Below are 11,755 nucleotides of genomic sequence, written 5' to 3' on the forward strand. Positions count from 1 at the left end.
TTAGCAGTTCCAATGTGATACAAGAGGCGAAAGAAGTATAGGAAGAAAGAGAGTGTCATTGTTGAAGAATTTAAGAGACTGGTTTAAACGCAGTTCTATAGAACTTTTCAGAGCAGCGGTAGATAGAGTGAAGATAGTGATGATGATATCCAACCTCCGATTGGGAGACGGCACTTAAAGAAGAAGATTGTGACACAAAATCTTTGCATGGGGTAAAAATGTTTATTTAAAGAAAGTGTATTTTTTGTTCTTCTTAATGGCGGTACAGACGCGTTTTTGTAATATTTTATTTAATTATAGAGTAATTTCCACATACTAACATATTTCTCAAAGTGGGCTCTGTACCGCCATTCTTTACGATATTACGTAAATGTGTGCCAAATAATTCGACAAAATATTCAGAATTCAACCTGTAATAAACGCCTTTTCCGTCTTGATGACGCGCTGGTGTAGCTTCTTAAGGTCACCTATAAATCTAAAAAAGCATCTATTTTGAAATCCACGAGGAAAATAAACTTCCTGTATACCATAAATCACAAAAATACTAGATTTGTTGTAAAAGGTACATTTTAAAATACCCTAAAAAGGGTCACAAGACAAAACGTTTTCGGATTAAGAAATTCATCATCAGTGTTCTAAAAGCCCTAAAATTAAGTACCTATAACCTAATTAATTGAGGAAAAGCTAAAAAATTGACAAAGGTTTTAAAAACAAGAGGCCATACTTACAAAAAAATAGCAGGCCTGAGCCACCAAAATGTGTTGGCCACCCTTTAAATGTAAACGATTATGTTATGTTAAATATTTATATAAAATTTAAATGATGTTCTAGATATGCCTGGATATTACCCAGGGCAACACAGGACTCTTCCCACGTAGTTGGATTTTTTTGGAGAAAACCTCACATATTGAATTTCAATGGCCAGCTGGCAAATGAATTCAAGAGCAACCCAGAATGACGTTAAGAACTGTCAATGTAACCTAGTTTTATTATTATTTCAGCCACAACGTTTAAAGAATATTTTAATATTTTAGATAAAAAACAGTATCAAATTTACATAATATGTTGGAGTTAAAGTTATTCGAAAATAGATGAAAAATTCTTAAAATAATCCATTAAGTAATCAAATAGGAAAATAAAATGTTTACGTTACCAGAAGTTATGCAGTCAACAATACTAATAGTTGTTGTGTTAGTGGTATGATATCAATACAATTAGACAAATAATGGGAAAGGGCATTATACGTATAGACGTCTAGGAACACAAAATTGTATATAATGTGTACATATGTGTACAAATCTAAGAGTATTAATTGAAGGATAAATGTTTGTTGACTGAAAACTTGCTTAAAAGTGTAAAATGTAAGTGGACCCAACATAAATTGGATAAAGATGGAATATGTAATATGATAATTAAAGAAATACTGCTTTTTGTATCTGACTGAAAATGAGACTAAAAGTAGCTTGATGAAACTAAGTCCTCCTTTCAAGCAATTTGATGTCAGGTCTCTGGAGGACTTAGTTTCATCAAGCTACTTTTATTCTCTTTTCAGTCAGATACAAAAAGCAGAATTTCTTTAATTATCATATTACATATTCCATCTTTATCCAATTTATGTTGGGTCCACTTACATTTTACACTTCTAAGTAAGTTATCAGTCATCAAACATTTATCCTTCAATAAATACCTCTTAGATTTGTACACATATGTACACATTACATACAATTTTGTGTTCCTAGACGTCTATACGTATAAGGCCTTTTCCCATTATTTGTCTAATTGTATTGACATCATACCACTAACACAACAACTATCGGTATTGTTGACTGCATAACTTCTGGTAACGTAAACATTTTATTTTCCTATTTAATTACTTAATTAATGGATTATTTTAAGAATTTTTTTAACGCCAACATATGTAAATTTGATACTGTTTTTTATCTAAAATATTAAAATAATCTTTAAACGTTGTGGCTGAAATAATAATACAACTAGGTTACATTGACAGTTCTTAACGTGATTCTGGGTTGCTCTTGAATTCAGTTGTCAGTTAGCCATTGAAATCCAATATGTGAGGTTTTCTCCAAAAAAATTCCAACCACGTGGGAAGAGTCCTATGTTGCCCTGGGTAACATCCAGGCATATCTAGAACATCATTTAAATTTTATATAAATATGTAACATAACATAATCTTTTATATTTAAAGGGTTTTTACCCAACACATTTTGGTGGCTCAGGCTTGCTATTTTTTGTAAGTATGGCGTCTTGTTTTTTTAAAACCTCTGTCAATTTTTTAACTTTTTCTTAATTAATTAGGTTATACTTAATTTTTGGGGTTTTAGAACACTTATGATGGATTTCTTAATCCGAAAACGTTTTGTCTTATCGTGACCCTTATTTATGGTATTTTTAATATACCTTTTACAACAAATCTAGTATTTTTTTCATCTATTTTGCTGTTTTACCTTACATATATTATAATGTATATTGGAATAATCTCAATATAAGAATGCAGCGATCATTGGTCTTTTGCATGTCTAAAATTTTTTCTTGATTTGCTCAAAATTGTTGCTGGTATTAATGGCTCGTCGTCCTTTATCTCCTTTCATCCTTCAACCTTCGCAGCTATATTATGTAAAAACTAAATCAACCATGGTTTGACCAATTCTCTTTTTATTACTTCTTCTGATAGTGTTTTTATCACACCAAATAGAGTTGAGTAAACCACTATGACCTTTCGTGCCAATGTCTTCCGCATCAACTATAACACCAAGGTACTAAAATATTTCCACTTATTTTGCTTGGGTACTGTCATCAATCAGAACCTCAAACTTTACACTAGAGTTTATTAATAAATATCCTCTTTTATCCAACGAACTTCTAGCCTCACTTGCTGTTCCCTATGCAGTTTTGTCAGCATAAATTCTATATCAAAAGAATCCTGGGTCAGCACTGCCAGGTCGTTTGCAAAACTCAAGATGAAGAGATGGACGTTATTGATGAGTATACCCATTCTTTGGCAGGACTGTTTCCAATTTATCAGAGCTATTTTTACGTAAATATTGAATAACAATGGAGAAAAACTGCATTCATTTTTCCCAAAGTGGACTGATATTGCTTGTTATACTCAACATCCAATAGCAATTTGGGTTCATTTTGTTACTCTTTTTAAATACGGAGTAGGGTGGTTCGAGAAAAACTTTTTTTTTTATTTCAGATCGCTATACTGCGCAAAAGTTGCCATTGGTATAGACTTATAAAAAGCACTAATTATTATTTTTTTATTAATTTGTCTTCCGGTCGCGCAATGCCGTCGAAGTTAGCAAAAATTGTGAAAAACCCTAATTTTTCATATATTTTTTTTAACAGGCCAGACGGTTTTAATTGCGTTCCTATACCATGAATTAACTACTAAAAGTATGTAACATCAATATAAATGCACTTATTATAAATTTTTTTCATATCTTCCGGTCGCGCAACTTAATACAAAATGAGTAAAATTAGTAGTTTTTGCAAAATTTCAAAGTTTGACTGTTTGGTATAATTTAACCATACGACTTTTAGAGATGGTATAGTTTAATTCAATTCCAATAATATATTTAAAATCCAATCATATAAGATAAATTTTGATATTCAAGTGGAATTCGGTCGCGCAGCTTCATCAAAAACAGCAGACTACCGAGAGGCTAGGCGAAAGTGACGAATGCCAGCGAAACGCGCGCAGCCACAAATAAAGATACATGTGGGAATACCTCTACAATGGAGTATATGTCTTCTTAATTACAACGAACTACCATTCCACCATCTTTTCCAACACTTAGATGAAAATACAACAGGCCCAATAGGATATTCCGGACCAATTGGAAAGGCCCTACCTGATTGTGAAAGACTACCACTTATTACTTTTAATCCTATTGATTGTGAGATTCCAAAATTTGACAAGCGTATTCTTAGCAAGCACCAATAATTGTACTTGCTTGAGATATCAGAAGTCATCAAGTCAGGACATTGTTCAGAAGGCTTTGTAGTGGGTACGTGATCCTAGCCCAATGTCACATTCAAGATGGCTTACTACTGCAAACCGAGTTTTGTTCTACATCAGTGTATCCAACCCTTCTGAAAATCTGAGAGAGATTGTCACATTCATTCTCAATTGTTATAATATGCATATGTGGTTTGCTACAAAAATAAACCACAAATTCACAGATGGGCCTAGACATGATTACAAAATCATTGAATCTTCAAGGTACTGACCAGAAGAGCTTCTTCAAGTTGTTGATTCCGTTTTACAACGGAATGCTTAATTTGCCCATCCCGAAAATTTACTTTTGGCTGTGGTAACTGATGACAGAAACCATATCCGAGAGCTGAGCTTTAGGCGTATCATGAAGGAAAAGGAAGCAATATCTGAAAGTGACTCTATCAGAATCTTTAAATCACCAAACTTAAACTTTGAAGCTAAATAGTATTACGAAATTATCAAATGGAACACCAGTACACTGACTCCCCTCTACTGCTAAGAGCATTGACTAATGAAGAGATAAAACAGTATGCGAGCAATAACTTCAAGCCTGTTATAAGTATAGATACTTTACCATGCCATACGCAGGCAGTTGAAAGATGCGTTAAGTTGGTGACCGAAGCTTCAAGTAAAGTGTGTGGACACAGTTGCAGAGATGGCTATATTAGAACCACATTATTGCACCGCTCAGCGATGCCAACGATTAAAATCAACAACAACTGGTAGTCTTTCACAATCAGGTAGGGCCCTTCCAATCGGTCCGGATATCCTATAGTGCCTGTTGTATTTCCATCTAAGTGTTGGAAAAGGTGGCGAAATGGCAGTTCGTTGTAATGGAGAAGACAAATACTCCATTGTAGAGGTCTTCCCACATGTATCTCTATTTGTGGCTGCGCGAGCTTCGCTGGAATTCGTCACTTTCTCCTCGACTCTCGGTAGTCTGCTGTTTTTGACGAAGCTGCGCGACCGAATTCCACTTGAATATCAAAATGTATCTTATAGTCTTGGATTTTAAATATATTATTGTAATTGAATTAAACTATAGCATATCTAAAAGTCGTATGATTAAATTGTACTAAACAGTCAAACTTTGAAATTTTGCAAAAACTACTAATTTTGCTCATTTTGTATTATGTTGCGCGACCGGAAGATATAAAACAAATGTATAATAAGTGCATTTATATTGATTTTACATACTTTTAGTAGTTAATTCATGGTATAGGAACGCAATTAAAACCATCTGGCCTGTTTAAAAAAATAAAAAGAGAAATTAAGATTTTTCACAATTTTTGCTAACTTCGATGGCATTGCGCGACCGGAAGACAAATTATTAACAAAATAATAATTAGTGCTTTTTTCAAGTCTACACCAATGGCAACTTTTGCGCACTATAGCGATCTGAAATAAGAAAAAAGTTTTTTTCGAACCACCCTAATACGGAGGATATTGTGGCTATGTTCCAGTCATTTGTTGTCTTATTGGATTAGATGTGTTAACCGCGTTAAGAGTACTGACTCCTCGAACTTAAATAGTTCTGTCGCAATATCATTAGGTTCTTGTGATATTTCATTTTTCCTACTTGTTTATGACCGCATTTTGAGTGTCAAGTTTAATCGTGATAGTGAGAGAATCGAGAATAATTAGCGTAATATACGTGAGATTGTCCAAACTATGGACGTACGAGAATAACAAGAGAATTGCAAATTAAGACTGCTTGACCATCGGGAGACTAAATTGGTAGTTGTGCCAAATGCGACCGACTGACTCTGCGATTGGTATGTAACTAACTGAGCAGCATAAGAAATCGACTTCTTTAGACTTTTATAACGAGGGAGGAAAATCGATTAATTTTTGTGAGTGTTTAATTTAAATTTTAAGCAAACAAAACCTCTTAGGGCGGTCTAGTACCACAAAGAACTTTTAGAGTTTTGGAGAACATAAATGCAATAACAACGAACTGAACTTGTGTTTCTAATCCGATCTATATTAAGTCATATATGAATTCAGACCAACTCATAGTTGTTGTGAAGGTTGGAAACGTGTTAAAGAAGAATAAACTGGGGGTCGAGATTATTATAAATTCGTGCGTGACGATCTGCGTGACGATCTTTGAGTCAAAGGTTTGCGACAGTCAACGGAAATAGCGTGATAATTTAATGACCTTTCTCATACTCGAGTTAATTGGAAGCTGCAAAGAGACAGATGGCCGAACATGTGTATAAAGTAGTAGAAGATGCGATAACCTATATTAAGATTAAATCATTTAGCTCCATATACAGTATTGGAGACCTTTTTTCGGAACATAGGAACTTTCAATGAAATAAGTTAGATTCTGGATTTGCAATTTACCAGTGTAAATTTCAAGACAACGTCGCAATGTTTCATATTTAATTAATTAGTTCGATTGCACTGAACTGAGGTGCCTCAGCAGATTGCATCGTTTGTGCGATAGCCAGCGGTAAAGGGATTACAGTCAAACAAATGAATTAATTTTAAAACATCGGGACGTTATACTGAAATGTACACTGGTTAATTGCAAATCAGAAATCTCAGTTGGGTGCAGTTAAACAAATGAATTAAATATGAAACATCACGACGTTGTCTTGAAATTTACACTGGTGAATCTCAAATCCAGAATCTAACTTATTAAAATGAAAGTTCCTATGTTCTGAAAAAAGATTTCCAATACTGTATACGAGTGTGAGTTGGTTTACCTTTGCTCTTCAACTTTGTTCATTAAAAACTGTTCTCTATTTTTTTCACCAAATGTGATTTTCCGTCTGCTGTTTAAGGTCAATTAATATGACTGATTGCTTTTTATTGATTGTTTAAAGATTTTTAATTGTACACCACATTTCAACATTCCAGTAGATCTTGAACTACCCAAAAAAACTGTTATATTTAGTTACATTTGGTTCCCAATATATTCTCTTGTGAATTTTGACGACGGTCCCGATGAATGTAGACGATGGTCTCGATGTAGTCTTCTTCTAATAGTCAATAAATGCAGTAAAATGGTTAATTTGTTACTATTTGCCTAATTAGATATGATTAAGTCAATTAGAGTTTGTTCTTGGTATTCGATTTATAAGTGAAAATATTCAAAAACCGTTTTAAAAAAACTCCATAAATAATATTGCGAACAATTGATACTCGTATAACCTATAAATATTACGTATACTTGGTATAATTTACGGTAACAGAAATGTTGACAGTCATAGTTACTTGGTCTTGGTACTTGTTACATCAGCCTGTTTACAATGTCAGAACAGAAAGTCTTGAAAATGTTTGCTATACCTTTAGTTGATATCAAGTTCTGGTCTGTCCGTGGTTTTTTTTTGGAAGACAGAAAACTGGTACCCTTTTAAATTATCGGTAACAAAATCTTGCTAGAGGGTAAACTATCAACATTACTGATCTAAAACTAATTTAACAGTATTTCCTAAGTACAATTTTTATAAGTTGGCTCTACACATTACAGTTTGTAATTTTATATAATATTTTGTAAAATAAGTAAACGGAGCCGTGCTGTTTCCTGCGAAAAGAAGCTAACCACCCTGTGTACATGTATATAACTCTCATTAAAAGAGCGAAGTAAAAAATGCTCTTGGCGGTATTAAAAAACGAAAAAGAACTTTCCGCTAGAGGGAACGTGAATGAAAATACATTTTTGCTAGCGGTTACTTTTACCTTACGATAATTGAAATATCCAGTGGCCATGCATTTAGTATCATTAGTAAAATGGCAAACGAAACAAAAAATATGTAATAGTGGTGAGTGTAGTAATGCAAACGTAATATGCAATTTACATCGGATTTGCTCTAAAATGAAATTGAATCCCTGATTAATTAGAATTGACTGTAATTAAAGGAATTAATGATTTCCGATTTTGAAGATATTAACCCGTTTAGGCCCACTTGTAGAAAAATAATACGGCCAATTGTTTTTTATTAAATATATCTTACCAGAGAAGGGCAGTTCTCGCCAGTGGCGCACACCCACACCCTCTACATGCGACACTATATATACCTACACGAAATTTTCGATTTTATAAATCTGACTGAATTGAAAATTGGGCCAACTCTCATCTTAAAGTTCAGGAAAAGACTCACCCATTCCTATGTCAACCATCCATTTTGAACCAAGGGTGTGGATTTTACGGCCCTTCCTATTTAGAAATTTCGAAAATTTAAGTCCGACCTATGCGGCTTCTAATAGTACTGATCATTACCTTTCCAACGCATGTCTAATTTTGAAAATCGGTTATACCATTCAAAAGTTACCGAGCTCAGAAATATGACTGAATTTCTATTTAAAAAAGTGAAAGTGTTTGTGGTTATGTATGTATGTATGTGACTGGAACAGTTAAACCGATCTGAATTATATCCAGTGGCCATGCATTTAGTTTTATTTAGTTTGCATTTTATTCTTTTCTGCCTTTGAAGAGGGGGTCAGGGCCGATTTAGAACCGGCGTAGTTTGTGCCTTTTGATCACCCATAAGCCAGCTATAGGACTTGGTAGGTACAAAACGGCATATTTTTTGGGGGTATACAGTAGGGTGGGCCGAAAAAAATTTTTATTTTTTTTTTCTTAATGCTATACCGAAAAAAACTTGTCTCTATTATGGGTTATCAAAATGCAAAAAAGAAAAAAAATATATACCTAACCCCCAGCTAGCGCAACGCATCTGAACTTTCGAAATTTCACTAAAATCACAGGATTTTACCATTTTTTTTAAATATCCAAACAGCTAGATATTGAACTGCTATAGTGAAAATCATTTATATTATAGTTATAAAAACACAATGAGTTATTGAAATATTACTTTTTTTTTAATTTTAGGTAGCGCAAGGCCTTCAAAATAGTTAATTGATCACTTTTCGAGTGCTAACCACTTTTATAGTGTAGTGCAGCAACTAATTTTTTTAAACCCACTACTCATGTGTTATTTTTAGAAATATTATGTTGATGGAACCTGTAGGAAAAATAAATAAATAGGCAATTTACATTTATCCAAATGAGTTTATTAATTACAAAATTACAAAATTTACGAATTGTCAATTCCCAGACTCACAGAATAGTCCGTTAAATGTTTGGAACTTTAAAATCTTGCTTGCCTGAAAAACTTGGCATTGAAGCTCTTGATAGCAGCGTTGTTCTTATGAATCCATCTCTGTTCTTGGCACCAACAAGTTTTGAGGAGGCTTCAGTTACCAATTTCACACAGCGCTCCACCGCTTGCGTGTGACACGGAAATTTATGGAAATTCCATTCTTCTGGTGTGTTGGCAGTTGAAATTTTGGCCCACATTTCTTCGTCAGATACTCTTCGCAACAGCGGTGGTGGAGAAATAGCAGTAGTAGTCCAATCAATAATTTCATAATATTCGTTTGCCTGGAAGTTGAGTTTTGGGGGTTTACAAGTTCGGACTAGCTTTTTATTGGAAGCTACGGTCCTTGATTTTATGATTCTTCTAAGCCCCAACTCTCTGATATGGGCCCTTTCATCAACAATCATACTGAGGAGCAAGTTTTCTGGATGCGCGAAAAACGCATTCCTTTCAATTACTGGATCAACCACCTTTATCAAGTTTTCTGGAAGGAATCGTGAAGATTTTATTAAATTAAAAACATGTTTTGGTCCATCTGTAAGGTACTTACTTTTTTTTATCTTAAACCATACAGGCATGTAAGATTTAAGTATAAATTGTACCAAAATAAGATGTTCTTCAGAGGGACTTTCAACGCTCATATAAAGACGAAGAACTCTGTTCGCTGTTGTCAGCCATCGTGAATGGGAGATAGGACCTGGTTCACGAATTGCGAAGTCTATTGTGCAGGTGCCTGACTTGATAACCAAACTTACATCCAGGAGATATTGTTGGTCTTTACTTAAGATTTTGCTATCGATGTCTGGAATCTCGCAATCAATGATTTGAAATTTTACTACTGGAAGTTTTTCACAATTTCTGAGTTGTGAGCTAATAGGACCACTAAAAGATTTTGGGCCAGTCGTTTCACCGTCCAAAGTTTGAAACAAGTGCCTGAACGGCAATTCGTTCAAATGCAAAAGGCAAACTCCCCACTGCAGCGGTCTTTTTATTTTTTCCTCGATTGTGCGAATTACAGCGGTTTTCCAGCCTGTATTTGTGACGGTACCATCGCATCCAATTACATCAAGCTCATCGAGCGAAAAATTTGACTCATTCAAGCAATCCAATATAGCACTAGCAATGTCCTTCGAAGTTCCAGTAGATGGCGTCACATGGCCAACATAAATCGAGCCAGGTTCTTTAATAATTGAAAAGTGTTCCTCTTTTGCACTTCTTCTGAAACACTTGTTATTAACTTCATCAATTTTTAAAGTTTTATCCTTTCGACCATCAAAGTATAGCCCTTGTATCAAGTTTGGTTCTTTTTTTATCGTATCTTGGAGATTTGATCTGCATAAATTTTTTTCCCTCCTAACCTTATTCTTATCAATTATGAGGGAATCATCCTCTTTCGTTGCAAGACCAACGTCATGCATTACACTGGAGGCAATAGCAGCTGTTGCCCTGTCCGAAACACCAAATCGGTCACTGGCCAACGCGGTATTTTTTAATTGTATCCGCATTTGCCACGGTTGTTTGCTCGGAATAGGAATATAGTTGTCACCGGAACTATCAGACTCTTCCTCTTCCATTGAGCTCCCATCTGAAGCTATTCTTGGTTTTGTTGCATCCTTAGAGCATGAAGGCTGCGAATGTGAAACTAGTGGGATGTTAGACGACATAACCTGATTTTTTTTTCTTTACGTTGTAGTCTTTTGGTAATTTTTTTCGACTCCTTCTTGTCTAAATTTCCAATTTTTCCTTGTCCAAGATTTCTTTGGAAATACATAAACTTAAGTTCAAGCACCGGAATTTTTTTATCTTTTTCACATTTACATAAAATTGATATAGGGCACTCACAGATCTCCGGGACCTTTTTGCAGTTGCAGGAGTATGCTATTTTACATTTACATGCAGATACATGAAAGAGTGATAAAGCCTTTTGTTTGAATTCCTCAATTTTCTCTTTGTACTTGTCTTTTTCCTTGTCACGCTTAAAGGACTTCATTAGATTACGGTAGCTAACGTGATATGAATTTATTAATTGAACAATTCTGTAGGGCGTCACTGTTGGTATTGATGCTTTGTCAAAGACGGCTTTTACTTTTGGAGCGACAATATTAGATATCTGAGAGAAACTTACAGGCTTGTTACTTTCTAATGCTAGAAGGTACTGTTCGTGGAAACAGCTCCGAAGGACATCTTGGAAAGTTGGAAGCTTACTCACAGGCAATTCCCTCGGGTAGCCAAACAATGGGCAATCAAAATCACTGCGAGTTATTTTCTTGGCAGCCATCACGCACGTGAATTTAAACTCAAACTTCACTCAAAAAATTATAAAAACAGTTTGCACTATCAACTCACAGCTAATACACGTAAGTTTAAACGAATCTGCTGACGTAAACTGCCGAGTAACAGAGAACATGAAAAAACATGATCGTTGAGGCTGCTTCCAGTGCATTGTGGGTGTAGAGAGTATAAGTGGGGGAAGCTCGGCTCAGTGCCAACCCATTCCCCGAACGCACAGCTCATCTGCACTCGACTGTAAGATGCGTCATTTTAGTGTCCGTTGCGCTACCTCAGATTAATAAAATTATACTTATCCAATTATTTATTGTATTTTTAAAACTCTAATGTAAAG

General features: G+C 34.7%; 1 protein-coding gene across 1 annotated transcript; it reads right to left on the bottom strand.

Annotated features, from left to right (window-relative positions):
* Positions 1–9,107: 9,107 nt before the first annotated feature.
* Positions 9,108–11,410, bottom strand: LOC126891288 (uncharacterized). Its single transcript, XM_050660470.1, has 3 exons — positions 10,819–11,410; positions 9,683–10,774; positions 9,108–9,616 (listed from the first exon to the last, which is right to left on the bottom strand). Exons 1-3 carry the CDS (start codon positions 11,408–11,410, stop codon positions 9,108–9,110), a joined length of 2,193 nt encoding a protein of 730 aa, XP_050516427.1.
* Positions 11,411–11,755: the final 345 nt, after the last annotated feature.

The sequence above is a fragment of the Diabrotica virgifera genome, chromosome 1 (genome assembly GCF_917563875.1).
Source record: "Diabrotica virgifera virgifera chromosome 1, PGI_DIABVI_V3a".
NCBI classification, from domain to species: Eukaryota; Metazoa; Arthropoda; class Insecta; order Coleoptera; family Chrysomelidae; genus Diabrotica; species Diabrotica virgifera.